Source organism: Sylvia atricapilla, chromosome Z (assembly GCF_009819655.1).
Source record: "Sylvia atricapilla isolate bSylAtr1 chromosome Z, bSylAtr1.pri, whole genome shotgun sequence".
Classification (NCBI taxonomy): Eukaryota; Metazoa; Chordata; class Aves; order Passeriformes; family Sylviidae; genus Sylvia; species Sylvia atricapilla.
The window spans coordinates 87,216,124-87,235,525 of NC_089174.1; the positions used below are offsets into that span (position 1 = coordinate 87,216,124).

Genomic DNA, 19,402 nt, shown 5'->3' on the forward strand with positions numbered 1-19,402 from the left:
TAAAAAATCTTACTATGGGGGGGGGGGGTTGTTGGGTTTTTTTTTTCCCCTTCTTTTGCATAGTCATCTGGGGCCAAACACACCCCGTGCAAGTGTCAGCAGCAGGCAGGAGAGGGAGCCCGGGGAGCAGGCTGGCAGCCTGTCTGTGCCTGCAGGTGAAGGGCAGGGCTGGCCCTGCTCTTACCCGAGCCCAGCCAAGCCGTGTCTGCCTGCCCAGAGTGTGATAACAGCGCTGGGCTTTGCCACGGGAGGCTCCAGGAGCCGCTGGCACACGGGTCCTGTGCGGGGCTGGGAGTTACTGGAGAGCCCTGGATTAAATGTCCGGCTGCGTGCCTTGAACTTGCCGCTTCTCCCAAGTGGAGCGGTGGCTTGTAGGAGCCACCCTGCTCCTCTGCAGCCTTCCCTTGGCCAAGGAGCTTGGTGGGGACCAGGGAGAGCATGGCAGCACCTCACTGAAGGGTGCTGGTGAGGTGAGGGAGGGGTTAATGGAGCCCAGGATGTCAGGTTGTAACAGAGTGTGGGAAAAGGGCCGTTTTGCACTGATAGGAAGGAGGGGATGGGGAGAGGAGCTGTGCCACACAAGCATTAGGAGCTGGGAATAGTTGAGCCTAAATTAAACAAGCAGTGTGGGTTTGCACTGCACATCAGTCTTCAGGGTAAACCCAGGCTGGGTTTTGGGGATCGTGGAGAGTTGCAGGTGGAGGTGGCCACAGGGCCACTGATGTAGCCGTGGGCATCACAGGGGATGCCAAGGGGATTGTCCCTACTGCTGTGCTGCTCTGGGGTCTACCCAATGCAGCCACACTCATGACTCTGCTCGGGAAAGGTGTTTTGTTTAGACTAGCAGTGCATCGTGCAGTTGAAAGTTTGATGGGAAGCAGGACTAATTTTCTTTTTAAAAATCCCTTCCAGTTTAAAGATTGGCATATTTGATTTTAATTCAATGTGCTGGTAAGGTTTTATACCTTATACTTTGCAATGCTCGGATGTGTTGTGCAAAAACAGCCATCTCCTTTGGTCCATAAATTTATGTGTGGTTTCTCCTGGCTTCTTTTCCTCTTGGAGGGGTGAGATTTCAAAGCCACGGTGGGGACTAGCCTATTCTCCAGCCCATGGTGGGACCACAGGGATGGTACCTGGTGTCTCATTCTCTCTGCAGGCAGTGGATGGCCTGGGCATCTGCCAGTGATGGTGGGACCCAGCAGAGGCTCCATCCTCTTCTTTGTGCAATTTGGTGGTGAAGAGTGTCAGTGTTAGCTGCTGCTGCCTGCTAAAAGCACAGCTGAGTTCAGAGCAGGGAGTTCGAGTGGTGGGACATCCTGTGCATGGGCTCAAGCATGGAGCAGAGGCTGTTCTGGGCTCTAGGTGGAGACTGCAGACTGCTCAGCCTGCCTGCATCCTGCCTGCATCCTGCAGGATGCCCTGTGTGCTGCTGGCACAGAGCCAGGCAGCAGCCTCCTGCTGGGGTGGGCTCCTGGCTGCCCCCAGCCATTGCTGGTGGGTAAAGATGCCAGGGGTCCTGGTAGAAAAAGCAGAAATAATAATTTAAAAAAGCCTCAAAATCCATTTGTCCGTTGATGAGAGGTGATGAAAGGCAGGGGGACACTTCAGTGTTGAGACCTCTCCAGATCTGAACTGGATCATCAGCTCCTTATCTCTTGTTTGCTGCCAAAAGGCTCAAACCCACGGGATGTGGGAGTATGTTCCTGTCAGCCCAGGGGCTCAGCTGCCTCAAGGCACCCTCCTCACAGACCATCTGCTCCAGCCCAAATCCAGCTCAGGCTGCTGCAGCCACCCCAAGGTGGGGATTTTGGGATGCTGTGGGGTTGGACAATCCCTGCTCCCCATATCTACAGACACTCTGCTGTGCCCAGCTCTGCTTTCAGCTGATTCACTTCACCTCACCTGGGGACAGGAGTTTTGGAGGTTCACTGGGACATGTGATGCTGCATCACCCTGCCAGGGACTCATCCCACAAACCCCACACTCCTTGATCATTTTGTCAGGGAATGAAGCTGACACAGGACAGCTGTGCATCCTGCTGCGAATCCTGCTGACACAGGAGCACTTTGGAAAAACAAGTGCCAGGGACATCACCTCCTGTGCCAAGGCCAGTGCAGATGGATGTGCCAGCATCAGCCCAAAGATGGGATTTGGGTAGAAGGATGCTGCAGAGGGAAGCATCTCTGTTTCTCCCTAGGAAAGAGGGAAAATGAGGTAACATGCTTTGCCCATCCCTGGATTTACTTGGGCACAGGCCCATAGCATACAGAGGATGCTCTTGTGCTCACCAGCAGGAAATCTCTTATTTTAAAGTTTTCTGGCTGAGTCACAAGTTTCTGTACCAGGTTCAGTTTCCAGCAAAGTGAAGCTGACTGCTGTGGGGGCACCCAGAGGGATGGTCCCATGGGGCCTGCAGTTTGAGCACCCTCAGCATCCCCCAGCCATGCTTAGGTTCAGGATTTTTTTCATTGCTGGGTATTTTGGTATGTAGCTGTCTGTCAGAATCTGGATTTCAAGAATGAATGCTTCCAACAAAAGTCCACATCTCCTTTGCCTCCCCTGTAATCTTCGTTTTGCACAGCCTCATCTTTTCCTGCTGCACACTTCTAAACAAGAAAATGCAAAATTATGGTGGGAAGTGGCTTTGGTGGTTCTTGGGAGCAGAGGAGCTACAGGACACTTGAGGAGTGAGAAATGAGGCTTGAGAATTATTTCAGGTCCCTGTCCTACAGCTTGCCAGGCCTGATACTGATGCAAAATGCAGCATCCAAGTCTTGGGGACAGTAACAAACAATGTATGGGTGGAGGATGCTGCCCTACTTTGCCACATTCTCTGGTCTTATCAAGAGTGCTGCCAACCACGGGGTGTCCCCCCGTGCTCCTCCCCTCACTGAGCATCCCAAAGTAGTGCTTCCTTTTCCCCTCCCAGTGATAAGTTCCTCCACTTCTCTTGCTTCCTTTTCTTAAAATTACTGTTGCTCTAAATATATATTTTTATTATTATTAAACAGAGGATAAAACAAGCATCTGTGACAGTGCTGGAAATCCAAATTCAGTGATAAAGCCAGGCTGGACAGGGTTTGGAGCAATCTGGTCTAGTGGAAGGTGTCTCTGCCCATGGCAGGGAGATTGGAACAAGATGATCTTAAGGGTCCTTTCCAAACCAGACTATTCTGTGATTCTGTGATCACACTTCCAGTCCAGGAGCAGCAGGAACTGAAAGTGAGGACAGCAAGAGCAAAGTGTCTTCCAGCTAAGGAGTCAGTTTCAGGCTGGAGAAATAGGACTTTTCAATTTCTGCTTTGTTCATGAGAGTAAGGTGCTTTTCTTTGCACCTCTAATATTCCAGCCCGTGCCATCCAGTGGTCTTACATGGTGATGCTCAAAGTCTGCCAACATGTGGCAAAATGCATCATGGTAATCATGGGCATCCCTTTAGAGATACAAAAAGGGTGGAGGAATTGAGGGCTTTTGCAGGTTGATGCTGTTTTCTGCATCACCTTTTTTTAATCTTAGTTTTCCCAGCTTGGATAGGCAGCTTCAGAGACGTTGTAAGGTGCTCCATACCTGTGTGCTTCAGGGGATGAACAAAAAAAATATTAATGCATCTTTCACATCCATTAAAAAAGTATATAAAAACCAGCCAAATACAACATTTCTTACAGCAAAAGCTCCCTGGCTACATAGAATTTGTAAATATTAACCTCTGAGAAAGATTTTCTGAGCTCCTTTATGTAAATAACATTTTTTTTTTTTTATCAGACTGGCACTTCACCTCCAGGTCTCGATTTTCAAGTGGCCGCTTCTCCCCCATCCCAGAGCTGCATTTCCAGCAGGGAGATACAGCACTTGGTACACGGTGCTCTTGAGGTGCCTGGTGGTGGGAGAGACATGGAGAAAAGCAGACAGAGGAGATAAGGAGGGTGACAGCCCCTTTGCAGCGCCGCGTGTTTGCTCAGCGATGCCGAGTGCTGGGCCAGAGCCACCACCTCCCTGCAGACTAAACAGTTGCAGTGTTTTCTCTCCCATGACCAAAAGAATTTAGTAAAGGGTCCCGGTATGAAACTTTACACGAACTCTGGGTGCCACGAATATCTCTGGCTGGGAGTCTGTTAACTCCTCCAGTTCCTTGATCATCCGTGCAGTTCAGTCCCAGGGCAGATGAAAGGAAGACCCAGCCCCCATGGGAAGACCCATGGATCTGGCCAGCTGCCTGCAGGACCCCCCATGCTCACCCACCCACCGAGTTTTTGTGCGTCCATCTTTCTGGGGTGGGTTGTTTTTTGGGGTTTTTTTTTGGTTTTTTGGGGTTTTTTGGGTTTGGGGGGTTTTTATGCTTTTTTTTAAAGGAGAGAGCTGAAAACTCTGGCCATAATGGAGCCCTGAGTCCTCCAGTTCAGGAAAGAAATGGACTTGTTAGAGCAGGTCCGAGGGAGGATTCTCCCTGGTCTGGAGCCCCTCTGCTCTGGAGCCAGCCTGGGACACCTGGGGCTGTTCAGCTGCACAAGAGAAGCTCCAGGGAGAGCTCCCAGCCCCTGCCAGGGCCTCAAGGGGCTCCAGGAGAGCTGCAGAGGGGCTGGGGACAAGGCCTGCAGGGACAGGACACAGGGAATGGCTTCCCAGGGCCAGAGGGCAGCACCAGCTGGGATCTGGGGAAGGAATTGGTGGCTGTGAGGGTGGGGAGGCCCTGGCACAGGGTGCCCAGAGCAGCTGTGGCTGCCCCTGGATCCCTGGCAGTGTCCCAGGCCAGGCTGGATAGGGCTTGGAACAACCTGGGCTAGTGGAAAGTGGTAGGTGTGTTGGAACTAGATAATCTTTTAAAAAGTCCTTTCCAGCCCTGATTCTGTAATATCTCATGCCCCTTGGACTTGTTTGGAGCCACCTGTGTGCACCAATGTCCATCCAGAGGTTGTCCACTTCCTGTGTTACCCAGCTCAGGGACTTCCACTTCAGGGAGAGGTTTTGGGGATGGGTGAAGCCCCCAAGGCTTCATTCATCCTTTAGTCCTGGCTCCCAGAAAAGCAGAGGCCAAGCCTCAGTGTCTTGCCCAGCTCAGCAGATGAGTGGTCCCAGTCCCACCTCATGGTGAGCAGCACCAAGAATGCCCTTCTTAGGAGGGTCTAAGCATCCCACAGGAGAACATCCTGCTACCAGGCACCCATGAAAATCCCTCAGTGGAGTGAACTGATGTGAGCCAGGAGTGCCTGTGCAGTAAAGCTCCTGGTGTCAAACAGGATTAGCTGCCTGCCTTTCCCTGCCCAGTTTCATTCATTCACGGGCAAGCTGGCCTTTTAATGGACTCAGCTTCATTTCCAGTGCAAGGGGAATTCTCTAGCCTTGGTGCCTGGACAAGGGAGCACCTTCCTCCACAGTTTTCCTCATCTTACATCCCTCTTTCTAACTTTGGCCTGTCTCCATAGAACCCTCATCACCTCCACCTTACAAAGAGGACAAATTGCACGTGCAGAATTTAAAACAAGGATGCATCCTGCTGGCAAAATCCAGCTGGTCCCTGCTGTATCCTCCTGGGCTGCAAGGCTGGGCATCTCCAGACATGGCATTTGCAAGCAAGATCCATCTGTCAGCCCCAGCTGTGTGCCAGTCAACACCTCAGCCTGGTGTTGGGAGTGGGAGGAGCATTTTCTCAGGTGTTGGGAGTGGGAGGAGCATTTTCTCAGGTGTTGGGAGTGGGAGGAGCATTTTCTCAGGTGTTGGGAGTGGGATGAGCATTTTCTCAGGTGCAGAAATGGCCTCTGAGCAGATGGGGCTGGTGCTGGGTCTCAGACCCTTGCTGTATTATGAAGGTTTCTTGAAACCCTTATGCTTTTACACTGAGTTTGTGCTACAGGAAATGCAGCCCATGGGATGGGAGATGCAGTCTAATATGTGTTTCCATGATTTGGAGGTATCAGCACTGCTTTGGATGCTGGGATGAACTGGGATTCACTGTGCTTGATCCTCTCTCTTCCTCCCACCTACATGTAGCAAGGAGGGGATTGCTGGCCTAGGAGAAGGATGCTAGAGAGGGCATGGATTCTTTGTCTCCATTTCAGGGGCAGGACTCTTAGTATCTCCAAAATTCCGTAGGTAGCCCAAGATTTCCTGTGCACACTCGTGAAGGCAATGGGCACGTCGCTGCCTCGAGATTCTCACAGTGCTGGGACATGCAGGAATAAAATTAATATAACAAGGGACTCCTGCAGAAGAGCAAGGCTGCCGAGGGGGAGCTGTTTCCTCTGGACATTACATGAGGTGTCTGCAGGGCTGGGTCAAGCAAGTGTCCCAGCTGTTCGGATGGCAACCCAGCAAGGAAATTAACTTGTGTTTCTTTGTGGCCCCTTCCAGGCCCTCTCTGTGGGACTGAGAGATTGGCTTGTGGTTCTCAGACAGGTGATGAGTTCTCCTTGTCCGTGTGTCCTGCAGATGGCAGGTCTGTCCCTCGCTCACTGCAAGGTCTGGCCAAGGGTGGTTATGATGTTTTGGTGTGTTCGTGGGATAACAGGTCTTTAAGGTGATGATGAACTGCTGTTACCCAGCTGAGCTGACACCCTGGCACCCAAAAAGGTGTGAGGTAGGAAAGACAGCAATAAAAATTAATGAGGAAGACAACTCTGTCACCTGAGTAGTGCTGGTGGAGGCACTGGCAAACATCCAGGACAAAGTGGGGATTGCTGTTAGTTGTGTGCAGACCAGGTTACTGAATTCACTCTCCTGGTCATCTCAGAGCTTCCACCCAGACAGTGCTCCAAGATCTTTAGCAACGGCGAGGTTAACAGGAAAACTTTTGTTTGCACATCCATCATTATGCTCCCACCAGGGTGATTTCAACCTCAGCTAAATCAATAATGAACTGCTTGCACCTCTGCAGCCCCTCAAGGACCTCCCAGACATCCCTGGCTGAAACCATGGGACACCCACGCTGGGTGGGTAATTGCTGTTGATGCCAGATTTGGACCCAGACTGAGAGGTCAGGGTGAGACCAGGGGGCAGGAGGTTCAAGTGACCACTTGCCTGGTCACCTCCAGGTGTTTGTAGACAGGAGAAATATCCACAGCTACTCATGGCTCTGGTCATCAGCTGCCTCAGTTACCCAAACCAGGGAATGTAAAATTGATTATGTTTCTTCTCCTGGGAGTTTGCCTAGTCTCTGCTTTAGAAAAACCAGTTTTCTGACCTTATTTTTCCTTTCATGCCCAGATCCTTCTGATTGGCATAAGCACTGTGTGTCTGCAGAATTTTTGTTGAGTCGTTCTTGCCTAACTGGAAGAATTCCATATCCCTGGAATTGTTCAAGGCAGATTGGACAGGGCTAGGAGCAACCTGGTCTCATGGAAGGTGTCCCTGCCCATGACAGGGGGTTGTAAAGAGATGAATTATAAGGCTTTTTCCAAACCAAACATCCTGTGATTCTGTGAATTGGTCAGTGACATCTAATGCAAGCTACAAATCACCCAGATTTGGTCAGAGGATGTGTGGTAGATGTCTGTGGGGTGGTGGTCACAGTCCTGGTAGCCTGGACCTTTACCATGTGGGTGCGTTTCAGAGCCCTCTGTGATTGAAACCATTCACAGAGCTGTGGCCATCATGAAGTCAGGTCCACAGGGAAGGTCGCTGGTAGGATTTCCTGCTTTTCCCAAAATGCCCAGGACATCCTGAGAAGACATTGAAATGTTGCACGTTCAAATGGTGCAGATCCAGCCTGGAGGAAGCGACGTGATGAAAGCCTGTGGGAGTGAAATGCCTCATGGCTGGGTGAATCCAGGACCTCTGCGAGTCTGGGCACAAGGTGTCATCTGTAATTTAAAAGCTTTATCTGCTTTAAATGTCAATAGCTCCTTTGTTGGAGTCACAATAATTGCCATGATTCGCATGTCTCAGTCACACACCCCTGAGCGCTTCGCGAAGGAAGATGAGCAAATCATTCCCGTTTGTTGCCAGATGGGAAATCAGGGTACAGAGGTGATTTTAGCCCACACAGGGCTGGAAATAAACCTCAGTCTCCTGTGCTGCTGTTCTCCAGGTTCTGCACGGAAGCTGTAGGCTCAAAGCAGGTTTTCTGTCGTCACCTTACTCCGCTCTGTCTTGTCTCTGTGCTGGCAGTAGCGTGGGCAGAGATGGTGTGAGGGGATCTCAGTGAGGTTCTGTCCTTGGGTGCAGGCAGAGAGGCCAGGAGTGGGTGGCTGGAGGAAAAGCAGAGCCCGTGGAAGAGCTGATAGTCCCATTTCATGTCCTGCCACCTCCAGCAGAGGACATTCTGTCGTGGAGTCCATGAAGTGAGACTTTCCCAATGAAGCTGTGGGTGGTACAGAGGAGCTCGGTGAGACCCCACAAATCCATGGGCAGAGGTGTTTGATCACTCCCTGGTGCTGTCACAGGGTTCTCCAGCACCTCGTGAGCTCCTTCCAAATGCCAGTGCTCCAAACCACTCATCTCACTGGTTTATACTCCTCAGGAAACAAAGCTGCACACTAGAACCTCCTCCAAGGTCCTCCAAGCCTGGACCCAAACACACATAATATTTAAATCCTAAGCAGGGAATAATGCAGTGATGTTAATTGTGCAAAATGTAAGTTATGGAGCCCTTTCTAGGATGGTCTGGGAAGGGAGCATGCAGACACTGTTCTTCTCCAGGACAGCAATAAGGGACAGAGGCTGTCCAACCTCTACCCACCAGTCCCCTCCTCCAAACTATTGGATTTGTCTCAGCCCTTTCCAAAGAGCCGTTTTAGGGCTCCAGCATTTCGCAGAACACTGCCAGTAAGATCAACTATTTATCACAGCCTCTCTCAGCTTTTTATATAGCTCTTAGCATGGATATCTAAGCATCATATATTTCTTTTTGTGCAGTATTTCTGATTCAGTATTTCCTGCCTCCTTGACAATGACCAAGTAAACAGCAGAGCTGCCAGAGGAAGAGCCCTGTGTTTACGGAGCAACAAGCCCAAATGTGCTTTTTTTTTTTTTTTCCCATCAGAAGGTGGTGATGCTTAAATTAACCCTGTTTTTTATCCCTCACTAAACTTTTACCCTCTTAGGTTGCTGCTACCAGAGTCAGCCAGAGGTTGGTGCACCCAGATCTGGAGAGAAGTTATTTAATCTTTTAAAAAAGTGTGGCAAACTCCCAAGGGAAGAATTTTCAGCTGCAGCTGTCTGAGCTGGAGTGAGGGCTTAGATCTGATGGCAAAATGATGCTTCTCGTCCCACCTGACTTTGCTGCCCACCAAAAATGTTCCAGGGTGGATTTGCCTCCTCTCCCACAGAGTGAGCCATTCCTCTTGGTCCTAGTCTTGGAAAGGTCTCATGTCCACTGTCATAGGCCATTGTTGCATGAACTGGATCTGTACTGGGATGAGGACTGGGCTTTTGTTTGGCTGCAGGAGTGGACACCCCCAGGAAAAAGGCACTTTGAATTTCCATTGCTGGCAGGAGCCTCAGCCAAGCTTACAAGAGATCCAGCAGGGAATGTCAGAGGCTTTGCTGAGCCCTGGGCCATCTCTGTGATGTGTGTGAGCACAGGCCACCCTGATCTACCCATGGAGAGGCCCAGCATGATGAACGTGCTTAGCCTTCAGATTAATGCCCCAAACTTGTTCTGTATGAGAGCTCTTTAGAGGTCCCTTTGGCGTCCCCCCACTTGCCACATGGTTTCCCAATGAATTCTTCTCCCAAACCAGGCAGAGAAGAAAGGCCAAACCTACCTGGTATAAATACATTTTATTTTAAACTATAGGCGCTGAAGGAAGGTCATCCAGTAAACACACCCAGATTATCTACAGGCCAGAGCACCCCCAAATTAGTAATACAATTCGTGTTTAAAAATACAGCCAAACTGATGAAAGATAATTTGCTTACTGCCCTGACATCACCACCTAAGCATGGGGCAAGCCAATCCACAGGTTATTTTTATATAACTCCGTGAGGCATTTCCAGAGCAAATAAAGTTCAATGGGCAGGGCAGTGACCCGGCTGTCTGGTTCCAGAGCTTTTCAGCCCCCTCAAGGCTCATAATGTGGAGGTCTGTGGGTCAGGGCACGGCTCCATCGGATGTGCCCCAGGCACACAGGACGTGGGGTTTGTTCTCTGCCGGCCAGTTCCTCACCTCTCCCACGTCTGCTGGCTCTGGCTCATCCCTCGGGGTTGCACAGCCTTTGGAGCTGCTCTCAGTGTTCTCCAAGGGTCGCAGGGCCTGCTGTGGGCTTGGCTGACCTGCAGCAGGTGAGTCACGCGTGTGAGTGCATTAATCAAACAGCCCAAGTGAGCCTCGGTGACAGCAGTGTTCTCCTCAAACACCCCAAGGCAGATGGGACACCTCAGTGCACACCATGGTACAGGTCAAACCTGCTGTCTGAAGGCCAGATTTAAGGACAGAGCTCCCTGGACCACCTTCCTGGTGCATGCTGAGACACTGGAATAACACCACCATGAGGTAGACGGGTTTCTCGGGATGCTTCAGGACACCCCTGGCACTACAAGTCCATGGAGGCTCCTACCAAACCCAACTCTGGCCTAAAGACAAATGTGGACCAAAAAAATTCCTCCCTCTGGCAAGATGCTCTTCCTACTTCCTCAAAGGAATCAGTATCACTCACCCCCTCTTGCAAAGTTTGGCCCAACCTGAGTCTGCAAATGGAGCAAAATTATTCCCACCACAGCATCACATTCTGATTGGAAAGGTCTGCAGTGCCTTCTGCTTCCATTCCACGTTCCATCCCCCTCTCCCATCCTTCGTGGGGGTCCCTCAAAGTCTGCACAAGCTTTTCTGGGACTGGAGGAGGAGAGACCACAGACCCTTTTCTTTTACAAGGATCTTGTTCAGCTGTAAAGGTGGGGCAGCATTCAGTGATGTGCCTGCATCACCCACAGGGTGCCACAGGATAAAAAAGGAGAGTGATGTGTGGTGGAATCTTTTCTGCCCAGCTCCTATCCCACACCTGATGAGTTTTGTTTGGTTTGGTTTGCTGGTTGGTTTATGGAATTTCCAGGGGGTTGGTGGGTTTGATGGTTTGCTTTTTTTGACAGAAAATACCATTCTTAAAAGAAAGCGTTGAGGAGTCAGTTTTCTTTCTTGCAAGGATTCGGAGTAGGACAGTCCACAGCAGGAGCAGGAGGGAGCAGAGATTCCTGCAGTGGTTTTTTTATTCTTTCCCAGTAATCTGGGACTGCAGAGCCTGTGCAGTTATCCCAAACTGCTAGGAATTTCACAGCATGCCCCAGGGATCCCAAAATACAGCACAGCTCCCCAGGTACATGAGTGTGGAGCTTCCAGGCCCAGGCAGGACAGGAGGTGCTGGAGGACATCCAGGCTCAGGCAGGATGGATTGGGGACTGGAACTGGCTGAGATGCTGCATGAGATGCAGGAGACAGTGCCAGGGGATGTAGAGGAATCAAGTAAAAACTCCTTGAAGGAAACTCTTTTTGCACTATATGGGTGGATGGGGCAGAGGAGGAACATGGGATGCTCTTGCCTGGATTTTTAATGTCTCATTAATCGGGATATCATGTCTCTTTGACCTTTTTTTTTTTTTTTTTTTTTTTTTTTTTTTTGGTATTAAAATTCAATTGAGAACTCCAGAACAAGTAATTGGGTAACCTTGGGGTGATAACCTGAGCTGGCAAATAACTCCTCCATCACTGCCCAGGGACAGGCTGGTTAATGAAAGGATAACTCTGCAAACTCCCCCGGAAAGTCTGGGGAGACCCAACAGGATTTGGCTGCAGGTTGACTTCGAAGTCACAGACACAGTTGGGCAACTGACTTATGGAAATGGGTGTAGAGAGGAATTAGTCACCACTGTTTGGTTTATAAGTGCCTCAGCTATTTTACAAGTCTTTTTTCCTGCATATGCAAATACATGTTTTATTTTTCCTTTTGTAATGAAACATATAAATAGCTCCTGCCTTGGATCTTCTGTGCATACAGTTGTGTCATGAAAATAATTATCGTGCTCTTGCCTGGCTTTCTTTAGCAGCTGCTTCACTTAGCTTTGTTCTAAAAGGAAGATCTCCTGTGTGTTGTCCAGGGCAAGAGAGCAAACTTTGGTGTGGTGGCTTTTATATCTCCCCAGCTTTGCAGAGAGCAGCTGCAAGTATTTGCAGCAGTGAAGCCCTTTGTCTCAGGCAGTAGGAATAAACTGAGATGAAAAAGATAGAAGGTAATTTATTTAGTTGCTGGATTTCAAAGGTTGTGCAACCTGCACTGAGAGCACGTGGTGTGGAGAATGAGCTTGTCCTCTTCTTCAGTATTTCCCTGCTTAGTGTCTACTAAATTTTAGTATCAAGGAAAGGTCACTATGGAGACAGACAAGCAAAGTCGTGTGGGATGTCATGCAAGAACCTCTGCAGCATCTCTTAGAGCCCAGGAAAACCTTCTTGACTCCAAGCACGATGCACTCCCTTTTGCCATCCTCTAGAAGGGTTTTTATTTGCTTTTCTGTGTTGCCTTGCGCTCTTTGCCATGTGTTCCCAGCACACACATCCCTTTTCACACCCTGCCTTTGGACAAACCCCTTCCTTCTCCCCGGCTGGAGGTCTGATGGAGAGGCAGCTGTCTCCCTGTGTGCTTCCTCCTGATGCTGATCCGTAAATCACGTCACTTGGATAATCCTTAGTCATAGCAACCATCAGCTCAGGCGCAGGGTGACCTTTTAATGCCAAGCCCAGGCTGCCCTGATCTTCTGGTCAGGCAGGGAGCCAGTCTCTGCCATTATTTTGTGAGACACCAGAGAGCAGCCAGACCATTAGGGTTGCTCCTGGCCAGACACTGAGTCTGCTGAAGATACTGGAATGAATGGGCTGGGTAGGTCAACCTGGACCACCAAGCCCAGCACGGCCACCAGCATTTCCCCTGCATTTTATTTAACCACTCTGTTGCTGCTTTTGTTCAGTCCTGGTGGTAATGGCTTCTTCCTTCCTCGCTGAAAAACCAAGCCGTCCAAACCCAACACAGTGGTGGATGTGGAAAAGCGACCCCATGTCTGTCAGGGGGGGCAGTGGGGCACAGAGGGCAGGCAGGAGGAGGACAGGCACCATCTCTGGTGCAAGCTGTGGCAGTTATTGCAGGAGTTGGTGATATTTCCTCAGTACCTGCTTTCTGGTGGCTGTGCTCTGTTGAAACTGCAGCCGCTCTGCACGTTGAGTAATCTCCCCACTGTTACTAAAGAGTCAGTCAGTCTGTCTGTCCTCCCCCCACCCCGAGTTTCAGTTTCCCCCTAATTCCCTCTCTAGACAGCCCTTGCCTCTGCCGTGGCGGTGTTGCTGATGCAGCCTCTTGTCTCTGTGTCCCTTGCAGAAGGATTTCTCCATGCGGGAGGAGCTGCAGCAGCGGGACGTGGAGCGCTGGCTGGGGTTCATCACCTTCCTCTGCGAGGTCTTCGGCACCATGAGGAGCAGCACCGGGGAGCCCTTCCGAGTCCTCGTCTGCCCCATCTATACCTGCCTCAGGGAGGTAAATGCCTTCCCACTTTGTGCTTCCCCAACAGTGGGATAAGCTGTCGCCATGCTCTGTGGAGATGCCCATGGTCTGTGGTCCATGGAAAGGCTCTGGCTGCCCCATCCCTGGAAGCGCCCAAGGCCAGGCTGGACAGAGTTTGGAGCAACCTGGGAATGTGGAAGGTGTCCCTGCCCATGGCAGAGTGTCAGATTTAAGATTTAGATTTAAGGCCCTTTCACCCCAGACCGTTCTGGGATTCCATCTTTGCTTTATAGTTCCCAGAGGTTTGGTCTGCCACCACTTCGCACTTCAAAAGTACCTACATCTGCAGGCATCCTGCCTGTTGTCTTTCTGTTCATTAAAGCACAGTAACTAGCACATGCGCTCCTTTTCTCCACATCTTAGAAGTTGGAATGGCAAATCAGGCACTGAAGTTTGCAAATCCCAGTGTTGTGAAAATCCCCACCTAAGCTTCTAAAACAGCTTCTTAAAAGCAGGTGAAGCCACCTGAATAGATGAGGGGAAGGAAGGAGGGACAGAAAGGAAGTCCCTAGTGTCTGTAGACCCAACCCAGTGAAGCAGAAACCCTGCCCTGTCACCAGGGCTGGGGATTTTTCAGAACCTGATCTCCTGATGAGCTCATTGTCCAGCTCCCCGTGGCTCAGAGTGGTGGCAGAAACCTCGATGAGTACATACAGAAAAGACAGCTCAAGTGTTAATGTTCCGTAGAGGAGGAGAGGGCTTCCCTCCATGCTGTTTTAAAGGTGGTTTTGTCTCCTGCTGGTGCCTGTAGAAGACTTTCTCAGAAAAAAACCCGCCTCATTGCCCAGGGTTGGAGCTGTGAATCTCAAATTGTCAGTGGTGCTTCTGTCAGGCCATAAATAACTCACTGTAAAATAAGTTCTCCGCTAGACCTCAGGCAAGGGAAGGATAAAGAAAGTGCTGGTGATGACTTTTTTTTACGTGCATGGGAAGTTTCCTCTGAATGCAAACACACCATAAACATTTTGTCTGGTTGGTAGTACTGTGGGCAGAGCTCGCAGATGGTGACTGGAGCGGTGAGGAGTGCAGGCCTCATGATGAGGCAGACATATCCAGAGGAGGAGCTGGGAGAGGGATGCTAAGAATAGCCCAGCTTCCCCAAAATCTCTGCCCACGGAGGTATGTGTCACCTTCTGGGGAAGATCTTGATGTCTAGCAAAGCCCCCGTGCCCATCCGCTTCCCATCATAATCGTGATACAGCACAGCCCTGATTCTGCCACAGTTTTTCCCTGCCCACTCCTGTCTGCCCTCGCCGTGCTGTCTCTGTCCCTCTTGTCACCTCTCTGCTCTGTGGGGACACGGTGGTGAGCTAGAGGTGTGCGGAAGGACGTGGAATTTCATATATCAAGGATATTTTTTGCTACAGGGCAGCTCCATAAAAAGATTTACTAATTATATCAAGATGTCATGCGTAAATTTGCTCTTAAAAATACATCTCTGTTCCTTAGCAGGACAGGTCTGTCCCTGTGGTGTTGTTTGTCACAGATGACTTTACTAGATGATCTTTAATAGCGAGATGATCTTTAGGTCCCCTCCAGCCCAAGCCAGTCTGTGATTCTGAGAAGACTCCTAGCTTAGCTGACACAGGTGAGCCTGACTCTTCTGGCTCCCCTGCCCCAAAAATGGTTGGTCTGTGACTGCTCTCTGCACAGTGCTCTGACCTTGATTCATGCCGTCCCCTTTCCGTGGCTCTGGAGTGGATTTTCATTCTGTGGCCTTATATTTGCCATTTCTAGCTAATCCTGCTGCACAGGGCCAGCCCAGAGGACAGGACTGCCTGTTTTCTAGCAGTGCCAGGCTCTGAGATGGTTGCCAGGGCCAAAGGCAGGCTGCAGACACAGCCAAGGAGGTGGTGGTGTGCTCTTCCAGCTGCACCCAGGAGAGGACAGGGACATCTGCACAGGCTGGGTGATCTGCCAGAGTGTGGAAAGTCCCTGACTGTGCAGAGTGCTCATCCCTTGGTGTTCCCCATGAACCACATGGGCTGATGTCCCAACAGAAGAGGGCGAGTCTCCGTGGCTTTTAAATTTGGGACTCCCACATGCCTCAAGATAGGTTCACAAGGTGTAGTGATCATGGGTTTTTTTCCCCCTTCTGCTGATCAGAACGTAAATCCCTAGGTAGAGTCTCAGCCCCTCACCCCTAACTCCTTTCGTGTTGGGTATTCCCCAGCAATCTCCCTCTGTGCTGCCCACAGACCTGCATAGCTCCTTCTGCCTCCATCCACCCATCCTTTGACCATAAATCATTAGCAGAGGCAAGATAACATCTTTCCCTCTGCCTGTCCTTTTAGTTCCTCTTGCTTTTTAGTTTCTCTTTTTTTTTTTTTTTCCTTTTTCCCTTTTCCTTTATAGCTCTGGCAGACTCAGCCAAAGGTCAGCGATGAGTGAGCAAGAGGAAGGGAAAAATTGCCTGATGACTGAGGCAGGAATGTCTCTTCCCTTCCCCCTGCAAAGCTTCCTCTATCAGCTGCTTTCCCTCCCCAAATAAAAGCTAATTCACACCATCATTAGCTGGGTGTGAGGGAGTGAGGGTGGCCATGAGGACATCAGTGCTGGGTGGGGAGGAGCTGGGGACATGGCTGGAGCATTGGGTGACAATGCCAGCGCTATTTATCGATCAGTGTGGATGAGTTGGTTTTGTGGGCTGGGGAAAAAATAATAAATACAAGACAAGTTCATTTCAGGCGAGGCTGGAGTGATAAATGCTGGGGTTTGCTGGCTGATCGACCCTGCACCCATCACTGTCCTGCCTGTCAGACACAGCAGTGGGTGTTTAACCATGCCAAGGGAAATTTGGGTCAGAGCTGCCAGGCAGTGCTTTGGGAGCCAAAGGACAAACACAGTCCACACCAAATCCCCATCCCAAGGGAATCTGCTGCATCCTCCTCCATCACCTGAGCTTGAGATGGAGGGAGAAGCAAGGGGGTCTGGCATCAAATCCAACACTGTGACGGCATCACCCAGGACCAGAATCCCTACAAAGTGAAAAGGACTAATTTTCACAACTGTTCTGAGGGTTTTGGGGTGGGGTTTGTGCAGGTTGGAAGTGTCTGGTGAGGTCAGTGCTGGGATTTTAGGCAAAGAGAGGATTTGCCAAGGGAAGTAAAAGGTGGATCCAGCTCTCATCAAAATGGTTTCATGGAGCACAGTGCGTTTGGGTGGTAGTTTGGACCAGAACATGTTTTTCTGCTTGGAACAGTGCATATTTTAGGTTGGAGCAGGGCAATGGATACCCAAGATCAGCCCAAAGATCAGACCTAGAGACAGCTGGGGAAAAGAGGAGAGCACTTTGCAGATGAAAATGAGAGGACTGTTGCAGCCCTCAAATCTGGGAAGCCTGGGAAAAGAATAACAAAGCAGAGATGTTAAATAGAAATAAAAGCGCTTTCCTCCTATTCTTCCTTCAGAGCTTCGGGGAATCGAGGGCGAGCTGGAAGAGGGCATTGTTCCTGGGATAAAGGCTTTCCCCAGGGATGGTTGTGCTGCAGCCAGGGCACTGTGGGTTTGCTCCTTGCTGCTTCCAGACCTGGCTGTTTTCACTTGGGACCAGTGGTGGCATCAGGCAAGACCGTGTTCCTGCAGGAGCCTTTTATCTGGTGGAAACACTCTGAGCAGTATTTGTCCTGTCTCCTGTGCATGATGGTCTTAAGTGGGAGTGATGTCCCACTTACTCCTTCCAGCCCTATAGCCCTCTCGACTCTAGCCTCAGTTTATTTCACAAAACCACTCGAAATTTGTCCCTGAACATCTCCTTCCAGGATGATGAGAAGTGAACATACTGACATCTTTCCTGCTTCAAAGCCTCTGCCCCACATCCAAACACCAAAGACCATGCTGAGCCATGCTCCAAGAATGCTTCATGTTGCATGTCCCCCAAAACCAACTAAAACCAGAAGAATAACCTAGGGACTTTGGTTCTTGCAGCCTGACCATATTTGTTCTGTTCTGTGGCCTTCAGCAGAGTCAGCAAAATGGAGAAAATGGGTGGTTAAGTCTAGGGAGCAGCAAATGTCAGTTGAACCATCAGAGAGCCCTGTGTGCGGTGCAAGAAGTGCCCCGTGGCTACTGAAGATGTGGAGATAATAAATAATATTATTTGCCATCTATTGTTCACTGATTGTCACCACTTTTTGCCTTCCTTAGCTCTTCCCTAAGCACGGCTGGAGCTGGCTGTCCCTCATCCAGCTCTGTGCTCCCATGTCTGTGTGTGAGTCAGCAGGGTGGCCATGGGCCACCCCGGCTCAGTGCCCTCCCAGTTTCATCCCCTGGTGCTGCTGGGGAGGGAGAACATTAGGACTGGATGCTGAGGGGCTCAGCCCAGTTCTAGGTGACATCTGAGGTCTGCAGGGAAGGAGGGATCATCCAGTGTGGCTGTTGAGTGCCCTTGGAAGGTTTGCCTCCTCTGGTGTGTGTCTCATCCTCGGCGGATGTTGTTGGGGCACCAACCCTGGAGGTGCCCCTGGGGCTGGGAGCTGCCACCACCCTGACAGCCCCCTGCCAGGAGCAGCCACTTCCAGCCCAGGTGTTTGGTGCCAAGTGCTGCTTTGGATGCGTTTGTTTGTTTTTACAATGCCATTTAACAGCCAGGTAACCTGAGCAGTCACCTATGGCAGCAGAGCAGGGAGGTGGAAAAACTGGCTCCAGGGACTCAGGCTGAAGCCGATGCCATGTGGTAATAATGCCACTGTGGTCCCTGGAGGCACCTCACCAGCTGGTGTCCCACAGGAGCAGGCAGCACAGGGAGAGCTCTGCCCCCCTCACACCTCGTAATAACTATCCCACCCCTTACCTATGTCACTCTGCTCTTCTGCACAGGGATCATCTTTTGTTGAAAGTTTTAAGCTTTCTCTTGACATTTTGCTTCACCCCACTGAGGTCCCTCTCACTGGAAGCTCCTTGAATACATTTCATCCCAAACTTGCTGTCAACTTCCAGAATTAACAAGATTGCACTCCTCTCCTCCTCGGGGTCACAGATAAGGATGCTGAATAGGGCAGGTCCTGGGATAAAAACTTGGTAGTTGTTCATCATCTCTGGCCTTCAGGCAGAGTTGGGTTGGAACCCAATGGCTACAACCCTCTGAGCCCAACCATCTAACCCATTTTTTTACCCATCTGGTTGTCCTGGCTTGGGTACAAAGGGACTGGATATCAGGGATAACAGGGAGCTGCCTTGGCACCATCTCACTCGGAGCCTCGGACAGGGCTGTTGGGGCAGGTCCAGAGCAAATCCCAGGAAGCACCTCATCACAGAAAGGCTTAATTAAACGGCAAAACTCCTTCGTGCAGGAGGCTGCAGGACCAATTCATGGAGATCCCTCCAGTTTGGGGGGGTTATTCCTTCTGAGGCTGGGTGTGTGCCTCAGGGGCATCCCCTTAAGAGGCATGCAGGCATTGGCCTGACCCAGGACAGATGATTTAGGGTCCTAATACCAACCCTGGGGACCTGGGTTCACAGCTCCCAGGCGCTGTGAATCAGCAGGGATCAGACCCAGCAGGCTGGCAGCAGGCAGGACAGTTGCTTCTCTGCAGGAGTTGTCTCCTACCTCCAGTCTGGTTGGCAGAGACAGTCCCATTTCAGCATCGTTTAAAATCTTGGCACGCTCCCATCGCTTCCCTGCCTTGGTACACGCTGCTAACTGAAAGCCTCGGGGTGGTGGTGCAGGGAGGATAAATACTCCCTGTCTAATTGCCTTCCCCCCACGTCTGAGTCTGCGGTGCAGCGAGTAGACGGGTATCCACTCCCCTCCCTTCTCTTAGTGCCTGTTATCTCCTGGGGCCATGCTGCGTAATTTAGCAAAATATTCTAACACGGTAATTAACGTCTGAACTTCAAGAGGGCACTGCCTTTTCACTGTCTCCTTCAGAGGAAGAAAAAGGAAAACCTTCCCGGCTGCAGTCGGATGAGCAAGGAGGGTGGTGCTC

General features: G+C 50.6%; 1 protein-coding gene across 2 annotated transcripts in view; it reads left to right on the forward strand.

Moving 5' to 3' along the window:
- Nucleotides 1-19,402, forward strand: part of CTIF (cap binding complex dependent translation initiation factor) — a 119,844-nt gene that overhangs the window by 85,603 nt on the left and 14,839 nt on the right. For both annotated transcript variants that reach the window (XM_066339757.1, XM_066339758.1), the window contains exon 9: nt 13,293-13,448. In XM_066339757.1, the coding sequence (XP_066195854.1) occupies nt 13,293-13,448 (156 nt within the window). The remainder of the gene's footprint in view (nt 1-13,292; nt 13,449-19,402) is intronic.